This window comes from Artemia franciscana, chromosome 14 (assembly GCF_032884065.1).
Source record: "Artemia franciscana chromosome 14, ASM3288406v1, whole genome shotgun sequence".
In the NCBI taxonomy this organism is placed as follows: Eukaryota; Metazoa; Arthropoda; class Branchiopoda; order Anostraca; family Artemiidae; genus Artemia; species Artemia franciscana.
The window spans coordinates 31,391,364-31,410,486 of record NC_088876.1 but is presented as its reverse complement, the minus strand read 5'-3'; the positions used below and the strand labels follow the sequence as shown (position 1 = coordinate 31,410,486).

Genomic DNA, 19,123 nt, shown 5'->3' with positions numbered 1-19,123 from the left:
ACTTCTTTTATTTGTTAAGTATCTTTATTTTAGAAGTGGTTGGTCATAAACTGATACCTTTTGTGATTTTTTTTTCATCAAATACCTTTTACAAGTTTTATTTCATGTTTCCAATTAAAATGAAACTTTCACTACAACTTACTGCAAAATAAATCTAATTCGATATCTAATGCAAAAACAGCCAAGAGAACAAACAACTTTAATAAATTTGCCTTCTTGAGCTGAGTTTTCTCTACTTCAGCGATTTTACTCTTTTTGGGGATTTTACTTTTTTGGAAATTTTACTCTTTTTTAGTGGCAACTTTTATTGTGACACGTACTGTCTCTCTGTAAAGGATATCAATTAGCACAGACAATCGTTCCAGTCAGACGTTCCCATAATCCACATAATAATTCTAACTAATCTCACTTCAAGAAAAAAAAGAAACATTAAAAATATTTATTGCAATTTTTGATGAAAAAGACAGATATGATAAGAGCCAAAAATCAAGAAAAAAAATTCCTATATCAGTTATTTATTTCAAGATCAAACTTTAGCTTCAACTGAATTGTTTCTTACCAGGACTTACAGGCAGCGCTTCAAATTAATACGTTCAAAAAGAGTTCAGGAAAACCATTAGCGATTCTAATTTTGGCTAATCTAATTTTCTCAAAAATTAATTACTCTAATTTTTTTAAGACAAAAGAAAAAAATCACCAGAAAAGACTAACATCTAGACTCTATCATTCAGTATGATAAATAGATGGCTCTTTTTCATTACTTAGTTCTTCATTTTCTTCTCAAGGTCTTCAGAGATGGCAGCCAAGAAATCCATTGTGTTGAGATACATGCCTTCTTTGACATTGGGTAGGCCATGAATACACCCAGCAAGGTCCTTAGTCATCTTTCCAGAGTCGACAACATCGACACAAGCCTTCTCTAAAAGTTCACTAAACCTAAAAATTTCAAATTATTTTATAAGAAATTTCCTTAAATTCAAAGGAGGTACAGTAAAGAACGGGAAAACCGGAAATAAAATGAGCAATTTTAACAGTTTTTTTCCAGGGAATTAAATAACTTCTAGATATCAGCAAAACGGAACGATCTGTGAAACTAAATATAATATAGCAAGTGACTTTCTATTGTATCTACATCAATCTACAGAAATATTTTTGTTAACTCAATTTCCTTCTTGCAGTCAGCGACGGTAAGAATTAGCAAACATTTTAGCTTTTACCACAAGAAGAAAGATAAAGGATAGAATAAGAAGAAATAAAGAGAGAAGGAATAGAATGGATAAAGGAAAGGAAATGAATGGGATGAAAAAAGATCTACAGACTGAAAGAGTTAAAATTATCTGCAAATACCTTTAATGTCTGTGTTTAGCAAATTTTTAAGAAACTATGCATTTTCGTCTATGCTAATTTTTACTTTTCCGATCGCCCAAAAAAACTCTCGACTCTTTGAAGCACCAAACTCCATTCTTTAATATATGTCATTACGGTGCAAGAGGGTACCGTGCAAGCCTCGGCGTGGTTCCTATTTGCCAAGAAGGGTTATCTCCGCAGATCTTCTTTTCCACTCACCATCTCAAATTGAGTTCAGTAAATATGTAGGTTGAGTTGAGTAAGTTCGCTGAGTATTGCCCAAAAATTCAAATGGAATTAGAATCGAGTATAACAAAGGAAAAAGAAAAGTCATATTGCAGAATAAAATCAAACGTATTTAAGCATTATATACATTAGCAAAACTCCCGGCACAGGATGGCTTTCAACGGGTTCACTCTTCTCTTATCGTTTTTCAGATAATTCTCGGCAACACGGGTAACACTGACTGCTTGGTCAGACGCACCATAATTACAATTTTTTTGTGGCTGTTGCCCAGAGGGTTGTTACATGCGTTAAATATATTGTACTATCTATACTATAAGAGTTGCTCATCCATTGTGGAAGCATGAAAAGGACCTTCTTGAATTGAAAAAACAGAACTTTTACTTTTGCACACTGCGCGGACGACATGGATCTCCAAAAAGGTGCTACATACAGTACATGTGAAGGGGCAGGCATGCTGCTTGGCAGTTTTCAGATTTATTGGTAGATTTTGTATGAAATGCTATTTTTCAATATAAAACACTTTTTGCTCATAGAAAAGTTATCAAAATACAAGTTGTGCTGCTAAAGTTTCGGCAGTTTGAGAATTTTTTCGAGCTCTGCTACTGGCGGGTTTGGAACATTCTGGATACCTGTGGAAGGGCAATGGCATTAAACAGCGACGACAGATATTTAAGACTGAACTAATGTCTGCTACCAATAAATACTTAGTGTCAAGTAAGGCTCTTTTTTGGAGACAGTTCTGATCTTAATTTATCCCAAATGATGTCATTGTTTCAGCTACGAACCAAAACCAGCAGTTTCCTGTCGTGTATGTCACCTAGGCCCACATTCTACTGCCTTCGCTGACGACAGCCCCACTGACTCTATTGTGATAACAGAGCCTGAGATCCGTTTCAAACTGAGTAATCTGCTTGAGAGAGTTGCTGTACCATTTTTCCAACTAAAATGCACTTCAAGAGAACCATCTGAACAGCAGGAAATTTTGCCAAAGTTTGTCGGGTGTGCCAATTCCCTGGCGGTGGATGTTGTAAAATTGACGTTACTGATTTTCTCCTGAATTTCTTCGTTCGATGGGTTCTCTTAAATGACCTAGGGATCAATCAGTATATCTAGATTCTAGGTATGCCTACCGATGAGAACTACTTTCAGGCAACATATCAGTGAAATTAATATTTCAAATAGCCAGTCATCAAATATTTTATTAATTAATCAAATATTAATAAATACCAATTAAAGCCTTAGTATTAACTCTTACATTAAAACAAATACAATTAAAATTATTTTTTTTTAATTATATTATTATTTTCTTAAATTTTACATTATTTTTAAATTGTATTTCAAAACAAACACACCAAACTATAAAATTAAAATAAAATTACATTAATATTTAACATAAACATAATTCACAAAATTCTTAAATTAAAATAATTAAAATCTTAAAATTCAGTCTTAATATTAAATCAGCATTCAATAAATATTAATTAATTATTCAAAAAAGTCATCTAATTAATATTTCCTTGATTTCAATTAACCAGTCACCATAATATTTCAAGAAATCTGGGATTCTAAGAAAGCCCACACATTTTTCTAGGGTAAGTTCTTAAAAACAATGTTTCTTTGTTAAATTCAGTCTTATGCTTCATTTTCCTGCTTTATGGATCTAAACTTTTTCTTCCCTTTCTATCCCACTCTATAACATATATGACAAAGCAAGGGACCTTATTCTTGAAACTAATGGCGATATTAATGAGCTGTTACGCGTTACAAAGACACTTTATATTATTTTGTGTGTTATCTGTTTTTCTTCACTTTAACAGTCTTTTACCAGCAGCCTTCACAACTAGTCCATCTCTTGTCTGATGATTACTAAGAATTACTAGAATTACTATATGGAGCAGGCAGGAAAACAAATGGTTGGCACTTCGTTTTTAACAAATCATTGCCTGTGTTGTGATTCGGATGACGAGTAATGAATTAAAGACACTAGAAGAGGAATATAAAGCAGTTCGTGGTAATAAGGTAAATAAGGAGTAGTAAATAAGGAGTGACTCTGCTCAATAGTGACCGAAACTCTAGAAAACAGAATTTTGATACCAATAGATTTATCAAAAGAATCGGATTATTATGTTGATTCTAAATATACAAGTTTCATTAAATTTAGTGTTGCCAATTAAAAGCTCCAAACCTGATAAATTTGTTTAATTTTCGAAAAAAGGGGGAGGACACCTTAAAAGTGAAAGAATCTCAATGAAAATCACACCAACAGACTCAGCGTATCAGAGAAACTTAATGTAGAGGTTTCAAGCTTTTACCTGCAAAAATATGGAATTTTGTATTTTTGCCAGAAGAAAGATCATGGAAGCGTTTTTGTTTTTATTCCCAGGGATGATCTTATCAACCCAGTAATCCTTAGTTTTACCATCTTAGTAATGCTGGTAACATTCAAATTCCTTTATAGTTTCCAATCCCCCAACTGCGTCTCGTGCTGCTTAGATGTGCTGTCGTTGTGTCTGGGTCAACTAAAAAGCTCACATCCTTTGCAGAGGTGGTTTAAGTGGAGGGACAGAGGGAGCACTTGCATCGAGCGTAGAAACTTTAGAGGCGCCAACTTTCAAATAAATAATCTAACAGTTATAATCACTTTGCAATTTTAATATTATATTTTTATTAAAATAAAGTTGAGGTCGCAGTTAATAAACGCAACCAATTGATAAATCATTAATAAATTAATACCATAAAAATAAATTAAGAAATAAAAATAATAATCAAAGCAATTAATAATAATTAAATAACTTTAATAATAAACCAAAAAACAATTAAAATGTAAATTATTAATTGAATAGTAAATTGAAAATGATTCTGTTGGTTAGATTTGGCCAAATAGATTAGATAGAGCATATATAAGGTAAGATGCTTACCTAGCTAATTCTGGAGTACCATCAAGCTTAGCTCTATGGGATAATCCTCTAGTCCAGGCATAAATTGATGCTATTGGATTCGTTGATGTTTGTTGGCCTTTCTGGTGCATCCTAAAAAAAAAAAGAATAAACAGTTAAGATTTAAACTGAAATAAACTTGTAACCTTATAGCGACACTTGGGTCAAATTGTGTTAACGAATACAACCTTGGGCACCAAACTCAAACGTTGGGGAGTACCACTTTAATTTTAACCTACACCATTAACATATTTTTAATTTTAACCAAATTACTAATTCAACTTATATTATTAAATTAAAATTAAATCGTTGATTTTAACTTCAACGAAATACTCGGTGGAAAAAAACTGGTAAATAAAAAACTCGGGTCTATTCCAATATGAGTTTAATGATTCCCCGAGGTGTTAAAAAAGCGGAAGGCATTAAAGTTAATTAATTTTTTGTTGTTTTCCTGTTTGCTCGATTAAGCCCCGTATCTACGGGGTTGATTCGACCTCTAGTTGGTTCGAACCCAATTTTCAATGACAAAATTCTTTATTCAATTGCTAGAAAGAAGAAACAGAACAATGTTTTTGGTTAGCGGACATTGTAGGCGCAAATTTCACACTGAAATCTAAATCCTCACTTCCCCCTCTCAGTTCCCAGTAGTTCCAGGGCACAGCAGCTTCAAAATAACATCATAAACTTCAACTTTACCGCGGTTCGTTCTGCAAAGACAAAGCCCGAGACCTGAAATCCTGAGGACAAGAGGCTCATGAGCTCGGAGACACCGGCTCAAGGACGCGAGGCTCAAAGGTGTGATTCTGTTTGCTCAGCCACAGTCACCCAAGCTCTAAATAAGAGCCTGGAAGAATGTGGAGGGGGATGGAGAGTGTTGGATGATTTCCTCCCCAACCACGCATTGCACTCCCGGCCAAAGGCAGATAATCAGGCGATCGACCCCTGCGCTACACAGACCATTGGTCAATATGCAGAAAAGTCATTTTTTCACTTTTACTTTGCTGATGAACAATTTTCTTCGTTGTTTAAGCTCAATTTTCCCTGGAAATACCGCCCTTTTTATGTTTTCCTTGAAGAATAACAACAAGGTCACCACCTCTAAATGTTTGTAAAATATCTCCAGTGGCTCCCTTATTACTTATTTTTAACATTTGCAGGAACTTCGAGCACTCAAAAAAATAGCTATTTTTCATCAGATAACTTAAATATTAGGAATGATATTTCTACAGTAAAGGACATGATGCAACAATTATCAAATGAAACAATTAAACTACCACAACAAGTTCATTCATTAATCTTGATTAACATTAATCAATAAACAGTTAATCTGAAGTCAATAAATACAGCTGCAAAAAATGGTTTAACCCCATTGAAAATCCTTTATCCTTACCTATAATGCCTAGTAACTGTCCCATGAGCAGCTTCAGATTCTACAGTTTTTCCATCAGGACAAACTAATACTGAGGTCATCAAACCCAGAGATCCATACCCTTGAGCTACAATATCGGATTGGACGTCACCGTCATAATTTTTGCAGGCCCAAACAAAACCACCGTCGGACTTAAGGGCTTGAGCAACCATATCATCAATAAGCCTATGCTCATACCAAATCTTATTCTTCTCGAACTCAGCCCTGTAGGTCCTAAAAAAGAATAAAAAAACAAGGTAAAGTACAACAGGGGCGCAATAAGATTAGGGAACAAGGTTAATACTTGTTCATATAACAAAGACTCAGCAATTGAAAAGTCAATTTGACACCCTATACTCAAGAATTAGTTCCGAAGGATAAAGCACAATGTAAGAATATAACATTAACACCAGATAAACCTTAACGACGCGGCGCATGAGGACAATGAAATAAACTTCTATCAAATTTTAAAACTCGTTGACTGTCGGGACATATATTTAATGAGTTGGCTGCATAAAAGAAAACGGTAAAACTATCTTAGCACTTTAACACCGAACTATAAATAAAACTTCAAATAGGGATAAATCCGTTTGTTGGACTGTGACAATAACAATCACGAAATATACTGTATATTTTCGTCACATGTACAGTGACCGTCATCAGCAGAAATACACTGCTGAACACAATGCAAAAGTATTTCTGCTGGAGACTGTCACTATGCATGTGACCGAAATATCCAGGATGATTTGTGATTGTTATTGTCACTGTCAAATTAAAGGATTTATCACCATTCAAATACTTATTTATCGCCATGGAAAGGCAGTGTGGTCTTCGAAATTACCCATAACACAGAACTGGTTCCCCAAGGTAAAATCGTTTACAAGACTGATTACACATGGTTGCAACACCTCTGATCACTTGTGGTGGGTACTAGATTACCACAGAAAGCGATCCACACTGCGTAAAAGAATTTAAAAACCTCAAAAAGGGGGCCATAAAACTTAGTTTAGTGTAGGGGATGCAGATCAAACCATGTTTTGAAAAATACTTGCAGCAAATATACAATACTTCAAAAAAAGCTCGAAGCAATTGTCATTATAGATATCTTTTGTGTTGTCTTTAATATTTTGTGAGTTATCTTTTAAATGAATTTCTTTTCTACTGGAAGAATAATGCATAGTTTAGCTACACGCGACCATATCATCAACAGGCCTATGCTCATACCAAATCTTATTCTTCTCGAACTCAGCCCTGTAGGTCATAAAAAAGGGAAAAAGAAATAAGGTTAAGTACAACACGGGCGTAATTTGCTATGGGGTAATGGGCAAGTGCTCCTCCCAAGTGCCCTTGGTGTAGATATAAGAAAACACTTGAGAGTACTGAATCGATAGTGAAGCTATCGTGAATCAAAGCAACCGTGTGTCATTATACGATATGCAGGCTATCAAGCTATCGTATGTCATTCCACGATATGCACCCTACTTTCTCATCCAGAACTGAACTCTCCAAAAATGTCAAAATTATTCTTCTTTTCTGATATTCTCAAGTAATTTCCCACTTTTTACAGTTTCTTCTTTTCGTTTTTTTCTTTTTTATTAATTCTCAAATGAAAAAAAATATGTTATTTTCATAAAATAAGAAGAAAAAAAAATATTGGTCCATCGAACAACCGCTTATTTGATTTTGAAAACTTGTCACCGATTTTGACTATCCACCTAGTCTAAGACGAAAAGAGAAAAACTATTTTAAGGAAAATTAGCCTATTGAAAAATACAATAATATGTCCTGACGATTAAAGACGCAACTTTGTCAGCGTTTACTTACTTTTCATAAATATCTTGAAAAATATCCTTAAAACGCCCATCATAACGCTTTAAAATCGTGTTTTTAGTAGACATATACAGTGGCCACTTCTTCTGGAGTGCAAATTGGAAGCTGGAATGTGCAAAGGCAGCAATTGATTCGTCAGTGTTATACATTCCAAGTGCAACACCGCCACCCTTAGTGAAGTTAAAAAGTTCATACTTCACAGGTGCAGACCCATCGGTAGGAGTATATACCATTTCAACCTAAAAATAGTACAAAATGGGTGTAATGCATACAAAACAATTGATTTCTCAGAGGGAGCAAGAGTTACCAGGAGCTTTGCTTGGCAAGATTTAAATGGGAATATTTCTTATTTTCGTATATTCATTCACATTTTCTTGTTTTACACAGATGGCAACGAAAGAAGGCACTGGGCCTCTTTTTCCTTTTCCTGTCGGGGTAAATGGCTGACACCTCTATGAAAATGTTTGTCCGAATAAATTCTTTTAAAAACCATGATATTTCAGATTCCTCAGAGAGACAGTGAAACGCGTAAGCTTTTTAGGAATGGTTATCGTCCTTAACACATTATTGTACAAATATAGTTCAACACCATCTATCAGGGTGCTAAAGAACAAATCTCTAGCAAAATCTCTTTTATTGGGAATATTGTAATAAGGGCTTGAAAAGGTTTCGACTCCAAGCTTGAGCAAAAATTATTTTCATTTCGGAGTTAATTTCTGACCTCCCTTCATTGCAAAGAGTATATATCTAAATAAACATAGGATGATGCGTTCTTTGTGGGGGTTGAGGGGGTGAAAGCTCAACCCTTCTCACACAGAAAATAGCTATTTGGAAAAATTATATTTAAATTTGAAAAGCAAGTACACTAAATGGATTCTTTTTTGAAGCAGTGTTATACCGAATTTAAACTTTGATGTAAAGAGTAGGTTTGTCGAGGACAAAAATGGTCAAAAGTGAATATAAAAAGAAATAAACACCAACGGGCTTAATTAAAACGTCACTTTTTATATGTTTCTTACTATCACTAACAGCTGTTCGCGGTATCAAGCAAAACGTAGTCTACAGAGGAGGAGGAAGCAGGGGAGGAGTTCCGCAGAGGAGGATAAAGCAGGGAGATGTATGCTTTTGTGCTTGTGGATTGGGGTAACACTTTCTTCTTTCCCGTCCTTGCAAAAGAGAATACGCTAAGGGATTTTTCTACGCCTGCCGCATAGCACTTTTCGTCTATTTACGATACATTATCGAAAGTTAAAAGAGTTTGGAAATCTAGGAATAGATTTAATTAGCCGTTATACATAAATTCGACATTAGTCGTTATACATTAATTGGTCGTTATAATTAGTCGTTATCGTCATTATACGTTAGTCGTTATACGCGTGCATTAACTAGTCGTTATACATTAATTAGTCATTATACGTTAATTAGTCGTTACACACTAATTAGTCGTTATATATAAGTTTAATTAGTCGTTTTACATAAGTCAAAACAAAATAGTAAAACAAAACTGAGTCACGAAACAAGGCATATGGTTAAGACAGACTGGACCCACGCCACAAACCATGATTCTTCCAGGATTTCGTTTATTTTGTCTATTTTTTTAAGGCTACAACGAAACTCCCCTACTTCTCACGGCAATGAATCTGAACAAACGTCCCGAAAGGAAAAAAGTCTACTTTTGTGTCCAAGGGAGTTATTCGTTTGTCAATTATTTTTAATATCACTGTAGTCCTACTTTCTTAGAACGAAACTTGGCACTTGTGTAATGTACCAACCAAACTGTTGCTCTTGTTCAGTTTAAAACCGGTTTTTCTGCGCGCACTAGGAGATAATTGGCATAGCCTGAGTGAGATAAACGGTATTCAATATAATGCGTTCTGAGAGGCCTAGTTTTCATAATTTTCTGTTTTAGTTTCCATAATTTTTCCGTAAATTCCATAAGTGTAATATTTCAGTGCTAATCAGTAATCAAGGCCAATCGCTAACCCAGGTCACTAGTGGGCACTGAAACATCGTAGAGAGCTGTCTAACGACTCATTTGAAAAATAATTTTTGTATCCGTGTTTTTTTTTTTATAAATTCGTCTTAATAATATAACCCTATGGCACCAAAAATGAAATTTGTTGGTGCCATTTCTAGAGTGGGAAGGCAAAGAAGGATACAACTAAAATCTCTTTGGCAAAAACGCTCTAAGATTTATGATATTCCCTTCTTATTTGATCCCCCCCCCCATTGGTAAGTTTCATAAATATCTGCTTACTCGCAAAGCTAGCACGCTATTGCACCATCGTAGAGAGAGATTTAATCACCCAATTTAGAGCTCTTTGTCACATCTACGTTCTTTTTGTATATTCATCATGACACCATCATAAAGCTCCATTTGACACCATCATTGTATGATGACACCATCATAAAGCTCCATTTGACACCATCATTGTATGATGACACCCTCATAAAGCTCCATTTGACACCATCATTGTATGATGACACCATCACAAAGCTCCATTTGACACCATCATTGTCTGATGATACCATCATAAAGCTCCATTTGACACCATTATTGTATGATGACACCATCATAAAGCTCCATTTGACACCATCATTGCATGATGACACCATCATAAAGCTCCATTTGACACCATTATTGTATGATGACACCATCATAAAGCTCCATTTGACACCATTATTGTATGATGACACCATCATAAAGCTCCATTTGACACCATCATTGTATGATGACACCCTCATAAAGCTCCATTTGACACCATCATTGTATGATGACACCATCACAAAGCTCCATTTGACACCATCATTGTCTGATGACACCATCATAAAGCTCCATTTGACACCATTATTGTATGATGACACCATCATAAAGCTCCATTTGACACCATTATTGTATGATGACACCATCATAAAGCTCCATTTGACACCATCATTGTATGATGACACCAGCACAAAGCTCCATTTGACACTTTCATTGTATGATGACACCATCACAAAGCTCCATTTGACACCAAAAATGATATTCTTGGGGGCTACTTCCGGAGTTCAAAGATGGCGACGCATAGAAAGGGCACTGTTATGATCTCCATGGTGAAAAAAAAAACATTACCTTGAGTTTTAAAACCCTCACTCTTGCATGCTCCCCCCTCGCTTAATAAGTGAAAATAACTTCCAAATAAAGAAAAAAATCATTAAAACTCAATTTTGGAACAAAAGTTGTAATCTGTGCTTATTTTAACAGAAAAACAATTTTTCTGAAATTTTGAACGAGCATGGGACACATGTGTTTTTTCAACGTTTTTATTTCTCCAGCACTAGCGGATAACTAAAATATTGTCAAAATCAGTCTCAGAGGACGTTTTAAACCTAATATTTGCGTTTGAAACGCATAGTGCACGTGTTTCTTGACATCACCATTGTGAGGTAGCATATGGCAATAAAAAATTGGATTTTTGTGCTGTGCACACGTAAAATATCAGCGGCAAAAAATTCTTAACGAGATGCTTAAAATGTCTTTCATGAATCCTCCCCACACCTTGAGTAAGTAAAAAAAGAAGGAAAAAATTTGAAAAAATCTGGAAATGGAATAGTCCAGGGGTAATTTTCCAAGAGACGGGTCTACTTGGAAGAGCTCTCAGTGGAGGAATTTTCCATAGAGGTGCGGAATTTCCACGGAGAAGGAGGCGGATTTTCTGGCATTATTAAACTTAAGCAGAATTAAAACTTCAAACTATCAAAAATTGTCCCATATAAGAGAGGGGAGGGGAGTTGCCCCCTCCTTAATACATCGTCCTTTACTCTAAGATATACCTTCTGTCCCAATTCTTTAAGAACGAGTCAAAAAATGACCGTTTAATTAGAATCAGAAGCTTTTTAAAAGTACTAAAAACTTCATTGCGAAGAGTGGTATTGAGAAGGGGGCAACCCTCTTCATATTTAGGATAATTTACATTAGTTTATTGATCGCTCCTTATTTTCAGTTGAAATAACTTGTTTTGTTTTTTTAATTTTGTTCTCTATAACAATCAAAGCAATAAGACTGTATTTATGTCTTCTATTACAAAGACTGATGCAGTAAATCTTCCGTCTGCTTGGTCAGTCATACAGACTGCTTGAAACCTGAAAGTTGCTTAACTCACGAAATTACGCTCAACTCAACTCAGGTCATAATTTGGATTCCATCCATACGTGCGACTACGTGGCTCAGGTATTATTAGAAGACAAAGATGATCAGACTTTTCTCATGAATAATTCATTATTAGTTATCTATATTAGTTGTTCAATTGATTCTATTTCGAACCGTTTTGTCCCGTCATCTGGATACAAATATGTCAATATATACATGACAAGCGTCACTGACGCTGAGGAAAGCACTGCCTACCAGGGTTGCTAATTGGGCAAATTTTCAATGTCAAAAGGACATATTCCCATTTGCCAAGATATAAAGACAAAAGAGGGTACACAGAAAGTGGCGCATTTTAGAGATTTTGAACGGAAAAGAGTAAAAAAAAGGACACATTTTGTAAATTTATGACGTAAAACGAAACATTTCCTAACTGAATACATACTTTGATAAAAAAAAATAATATAATATCAAAAAAGGAATTCTTTTTCTTCGCATTCTTTTTCAGCATAAAGGTTTCGACAGAGTTGTCACAAGTTAATAATTTTCTCTAAAGTAAATGATTTACATGTTTATATGTTTCATGCTTTCACACTAAGTCATTCCGTATGAATGTTTTATATATATTTTTTTTTATTTTCATTATATTTGACATTGACTGGCCGTTTTGAAAGAGGTCTACAAGGCTTCTCTTGGCCAATAATTAGAACCCATATAAAAAACTTATTATGTTTTCTCCATCTTCGGTTTTGATACGCAATATGGCCAAGGAACGAAACAGTAAAACATGCACACGAAAGAATATACAGTGACTGGAGATTAAACAGTTTTTGGTAACGAACTGTAATAAGAGACATTTCGTATGAATGTTTTATATGTTTTTTTTTTCATTATATTTGACGTTGACTGGCCGTTTTGAAAGAGGTCTACAAGGCTTCATCTTCGGTTTTGATACGCAAGAAGGCCAAGGAACGAAACAGAAAAACATGCACATGAAAGAATATACAGTGACTGGAGATTAAACAGTTCGTGGTAACGAACTGTAGTAAGACATTTCGCATGAATGTTTTAATTTTTTTTATTATATTTGACGTTGAATGGCCGTTTTGAAAGAGGTCTACAGGGCTTCATCTTCGGTTTTGATACGCAAGAAGGCCAAGGAACGAAACAGAAAAACATGCACACGAAAGAATATACAGTGACTGGAGATTAAACAGTTCCTGGTAACGAACTGTAGTAAGAGACATTTCGTATGAATGTTTTATTTATTTATTTATTTTCATTATTTTTGACGTTGACTGGCCGTTTTGAAAGAGGTCTACAAGGCTTCTCTTGGCCAATAATGTGAACCTATATAAAAACTTAGTATGTTTTCTCCATCTTCGGTTTTAATACGCAAGAAGGCCAAGGAACGAAACAGACAAACATGCACATGAAAGAATATACAGTGACTGGAGATTAAACAGTTCGTGGTAACGAACTGTAGTAAGAGACATTTCGTATGAATGTTTTTTTTTTCATTATATTTGACGTTGACTGGCCGTTTTGAAAGAGGTCTACAAGGCTTCTCTTGGCCAATAATGTGAACCCATATAAAAACTTAGTATGTTTTCTCCATCTTCGGTTTTAATACGCAAGAAGGCCAAGGAACATAACAGAAAAACATGCACATGAAAGAATATACAGTGACTGGAGACTAAACAGTTCGTGGTAACGAACTGTAGTAAGAGACATTTCGTATGAATGTTTTTTTTTTCATTATATTTGACGTTGACTGGCCGTTTTGAAAGAGGTCTACAAGGCTTCTCTTGGCCAATAATGTAAACCCATATAAAAACTTAGTATGTTTTCTCCATCTTCGGTTTTAATACGCAAGAAGGTCAAGGAACGAAACAGAAAAACATGCACAAGAAAGAATATACAGTGACTGGAGATTAAACAGTTCGTGGTAACGAACTGTAGTAAGAGACATTTCGTATGAATGTTTTTTTGTTTGTTTTTTCATTATATTTGACGTTGACTGGCCGTTTTGAAAGAGGTCTACAAGGCTTCTCTTGACTAATAATGTGAACCCATATAAAAACTTAGTATGTTTTCTCTATCTTCGGTTTTAATACGCAAGAAGGTCAAGGAATGAAACAGAAAAACATGCACATGAAAGAATATACAGTGACTGGAGATTAAACAATTCGTGGTAACGAACTGTAGTAAGATATTTCGTATGAATGTTTTTTTTTTTTCATTATATTTGACGTTGACTGGCCGTTTTGAAAGAGGTCTACAAGGCTCCTCTTGGCCAATAATACTACTGGTAAAACAAACAGCATTTTTATTCGAGATTTCAAGATTGACACATTTAACCTAAAAAATTACATATTTTGTATGCTAGGGGAACAAATTCACTGACCAAACAGTTGGCAGTCCAACCTGTTAAAATGAATGGAAAATTCGACTCACTTTGCCATCCCCTGGAACAACAAAATCAGTTGCTTTGTATTGGTCACCAAAAGCATGTCGACCGATGACAATAGGCCTTTTCCAGCCAGGAACTAATCGAGGGATGGTCTGACAAATGATCGGCTCACGAAACACAGTTCCGCCTAAAATGTTTCGAATTGTTCCGTTTGGACTTGGCCACATCTTTTTCAATTTGAATTCTTAAAGGAAATTTTTGATTAAGAATGTAAAACATAAAAAACAAAGAAATTGAATAAACTGAAAAGTAAATAGTTTCCCTAATTGTGAAATTACAACAAGAAATATATAAAGCAGACAACAAGAACTAGAAAGTAGAATACTGTAAAAGTAGGACAAAAAATATATATAAAGCAGACAAGAACTAGAAAGTAGAATACTGTCAAAGTAGAACAAGAAATATATAAAGCAGACAACAAGAACTAGAAAGTAGAATACTCTCAAAGTAGAACAAAAATATAAGGAAGAGAAACGCAGTGAGCTTCGACGGAGCTTAGATCCATGCTCATCACGAGGAAGGAGCTCAAGCCTAAAGTCACTCTCCACCCTGCCTACACACACACTTCTAGATGGTTTCAAAAGCGGCCCCTACAGTTGCCGTCCCACGTCAAGAATTGTGCGGCTGTTATTTAAAAATCGTTACTGTGTTTAACCGTTAGTTGTTGCTGTGTTAGCCATTAGGCATGACAAAAATTTTACACCAGAGAAGAGAAGTTGAAAGAGGCAGTTTTTGGATATTATCCTTTAGTAATGTATTCTTTACTCACACAAAGTACCAAGAAGACTAACAAATCTTTAAATGTTATAAAGATTAACAGTTACAATTCCTTCATCAGCCTCAAATTCTGATTCTTCTCCACTTGACAGTTTTTCCCGAAATGCGCTATAAGTTATAAGCCCTTTGAAGACAAACCTTCGTCTAAGGCAGGCAGAGGGGTGACTAAGCACGTAGGACTATCCTCTATGGAACTGTACGAGTCTATAATCAACTTCAAACGTTTTTAAAGAATAATGTTTTTTTTGGCTTGCCTCAAAACTGCAAAATTTCCTAGAACTTAATAGGAATTTCCTATTAATAAGCCAGTTGATAATTGAAAATGTTTTATAAGCCACGAGTCTTTTAAACGGCTGGAAATGAAGTACTATTTCTGAAAGAAAATGCATAAAAAGGTCAATAGAGTCTATAATCAACTTCAAACGTTTTTAAAGAATAATGTTTTTTTTTTGCATGCCTCAAAACTGCAAAATTTCCTAGAACTTAATGGGAATTTCTTATTAATAAGCCAATTGATACTTGAAAATGTTTTACAAGCCATGAGTCTTTTAAACGTCTGGAAATGAAGTGCTATTTCTGAAAGAAAATGCATAAATAGGTCACCAGTTGACCTATTTGTACCAGTTTTATTGGTATATGTTAGATAGGCTATAGAGTAGTAATTTTTTTTTTGTTTTAAGTTTCAACTTTGCTCTTTATTTCCGTCAGAAATTAAGAAAGTAAGAAATTAATTCTTAATTTTTAATTAACTTAGTAATTAATCTATGCTCGCTTTTTGATTAAAATTGAATTTAGAAGCAACACTGCTATTACCTCTTATATTTTTACGAAATAATTTCTGTTCGTTTTAAGTTTTAATGTTGCTCCTTACTTTCAGTTGAAAAACTTGTTTTTTTTATTATTTAATTTCTGATTGTTTTTAAATAATACTGGGAAATCCGGCTCTCTCTCTATGAAAAATTACGGTACTTGTGTATTATACGCCACTCACTCAAGTTTACGATATGTAAAACCCGAGAACAAACCGGTTTCTTCGTTTGTTCCTTCGTTACTTTGGCAACGAATTTTGGCTATTTGTGCAAAAATTCCCCCCTTATGTACAAATAGCGTCATCTTGAGTGAGTGATGTATAATACACAAGGGCCAAAATTCCTTCCCCTACGGAAAAAAACTTAGATATAATTCTCAAATTTACAAAGCCTTATTTTCCACGGGAATGGTACTTTCCAGGGGGGGGGGGGGTATTTTCTGAGTGGGTGGATTTTCCTCGAGTGGGGTATTATCTGTGGGAGGAGGGAATTTTTCGAGCTGTAAACTCCATGGAGAGTAAACACCAGCCACCATTTTCGACCACTAGGTCTACCCAAATATCGTATCCCAGGCTTTAGGGAGGCAATTGCCAACCCTTGATCTTGAAAAAAAATTCTATTTGGGATTTGAACAGATTCCCCTGTCCAATTACAGGCAGTTGAAAAAAAGGGAATGTGTGATTAACGGAATAAAATCTAAAAACGAACATAAAAAGATGTACCGTTACTAAAATTAAAAGCAACAATGACCTACAAGTGCCTTTAGACTTAGAGATAGCAATATGGTTGCGAGCATTGCCGATTCTCACTGACTTTAGAACATGCGCGGGAAAAGCTACAACATCTGCTTTAATTAGAAAGGGCGACAAATTTTACAACTATTTTTTAGTAAATTTAAATTTTTTTTGTCTCGCGGCTGGGAGATCAAAAGGAAATTTCCAAGAACAAATTCTTTAAGTGGGAAGGAGGGAACTGACGATGGGGCAAGGTGGCAATTTATATTTTCAAAAAAGAACAAACACAACGGTGTTTTTTACATTTTTTTAAGTTTTTTTTTTTGTCGTAACAGAGATGAAGCCTTCAACCGACATGCTAGTTTATTTTGACTAGTTTATTTCGGCTATTTTTTCACTCTTTGTTAAGGACGAAAGCATTGGATAAGAATAGAAATCCAATATTGAAATGAAATTCGGGTAGGCAAGCGAAATTTCAAATTAAGAATTGGCTCCTTTTTCGCTGAGTCAGAACTTAGATAGCTTTGAGTGTCAAGTCAAAAACTAAGTTGCTCTCGTTTTCAATCAGGACTAGAAATGCTACTGAATTCATTGGCTAGAAAAACTATTGGCATTTGGGTATATAATAGTAGACACTCAAGAAGTAAAGTTAGGTTACTTTTAACGAAATATACCAAAATATGATGAGAAAATAACACTTAAAAAATTTTGGGCTATATATTTGTACATTAGAGGGGGGGGGGTTAAAGTATAGCGGGTCTGCATGCAAGATGTGTTAGCTACAATTATTCTCCATATCATGAAGTAGGAATTGTTTTCTAACTTCAAACTGTACAAATACTTTACCCCCCTCCTGATTTGCAAATATAGGCCTAAATTATATAAGTCCAATGCATTCAGTCATCCGTCACTTGTTTTCCACTGAGCGTAAGTTAATTGTCTCTTAATACAGACGGACAAAACCGACAGAAAATACAGAGTGTGTACCATTATGTACAAAAGTACCAAACATTTTTCTGGGTACTTATGTATTATAGCGACCACATATAGGTACTTAAGTATTATACGAGAAACACTCGAGAATTGAATTTTGGTTAATGCTACTAAAACATACCTAAGTAAGATAAAAAAACTAATAGTTAAGAAACAAATTTGGGCTATATATTTGCACATTAGGGGGGGGGGAAACCTAGCATACGTTAAATAAGTAACCTAAACAAACCTATTCTAGCATAACCTAACCAAAATACCAACTAAATAAGTATTTAAAGTACAACTATCAATGGTCAGACACTACAGACACTACATTGCAAACTATATATATAGTTTATATATATATATATATATATATATATATATATATATATATATATATATATATATATAGTATATAGCACCAGGTTGCCACAAAATTGATATAAAAATATTTGGTACTTGTTAAATATCCCGACCCTACCCAAGAAGTAAAGTTAGGGTAATCTTAATTAAATATACCAAACATGGTAAAAATAAAATACTTTAGAAACAAAATTATGGAAACTACAACAGAAAATTATGAAAACCAGGCTACTCAGAACGCATAATGTTAAATATCTAACCTAACCCTAATCACCTCTATATACTAAATATTTGATAAAATATATATCGTAACCGTAATTTTTAACATCGTAATTTTCATCAAAGTCAATGTTATCAAAACTTCATTTTTAAATTTTCGCTTACAACTGGGCTGGGTTGCTCCTTACTTACAGGTCGTTACCATGAACTGTTCAATTAAGTGATCAGCCTTTGAAAACACTCCCAGAAAGGACACTGGTGACGGCCATGGACATTAATTCAGGTGATTTCGGATACATATTTCTGAGAACATACAAGAATTGCAGGACTTGAACGAATCCGTTTTTCTTGGAAATAAGGCTTCAGTTTTTATTGGAATTAAGGCTCCTTGCTAAAAATTTACAGATCATTTATAGATTCGGCAGCTGACGAAGCATATATTGCATTGACTACTGAAACATTGCCCTGTACTCACCACAAACTCGCTTGATTCTGCACTGGTTGAATGGCAGGAACTTTCACGGCACTTGGATCTATTTGCTACAGATTTAGCAGTCAGTAAGGACAAATCCAAATCTCTCTCTATTTTACTCTTAACTTTGAGGAGATCGTCAAGGGAAAAATTTCCATTTTCAAATATCCATTTTTGTTTTCTCAGATCAAGGTATGTGACAACCGTGACGGATGTGATCTGAAAATGGCCTATAAGCTTAGAAGGAATTTTATATAGCCAAGCTTTTCGAGGGTCCTTAGCAACATTTGAAAGTCTACCCTCACTAAACGTATTTTGAGTTTGAGAATAGACTACATACACTTATAGACACCGGTATGTATGCTGTGGTTAAGAGATTAAATTTATTTATGGCCCACAATAATATAA

General features: G+C 34.7%; 1 protein-coding gene across 1 annotated transcript in view; it reads right to left on the bottom strand.

The window, feature by feature from the left end:
• Positions 1-424: 424 nt before the first annotated feature.
• Positions 425-19,123, bottom strand: part of LOC136035574 (isocitrate dehydrogenase [NADP], mitochondrial-like) — a 42,060-nt gene continuing 23,361 nt past the window's right edge. The window contains exons 4-8 of the mRNA XM_065717449.1: positions 14,351-14,550; positions 7,762-8,006; positions 5,920-6,171; positions 4,512-4,622; positions 425-936 (exon numbers count right to left, since the gene is read on the bottom strand). Coding sequence (XP_065573521.1) covers positions 762-936; positions 4,512-4,622; positions 5,920-6,171; positions 7,762-8,006; positions 14,351-14,550 — 983 coding nt within the window. The 3' untranslated portion in view covers positions 425-761. The remainder of the gene's footprint in view (positions 937-4,511; positions 4,623-5,919; positions 6,172-7,761; positions 8,007-14,350; positions 14,551-19,123) is intronic.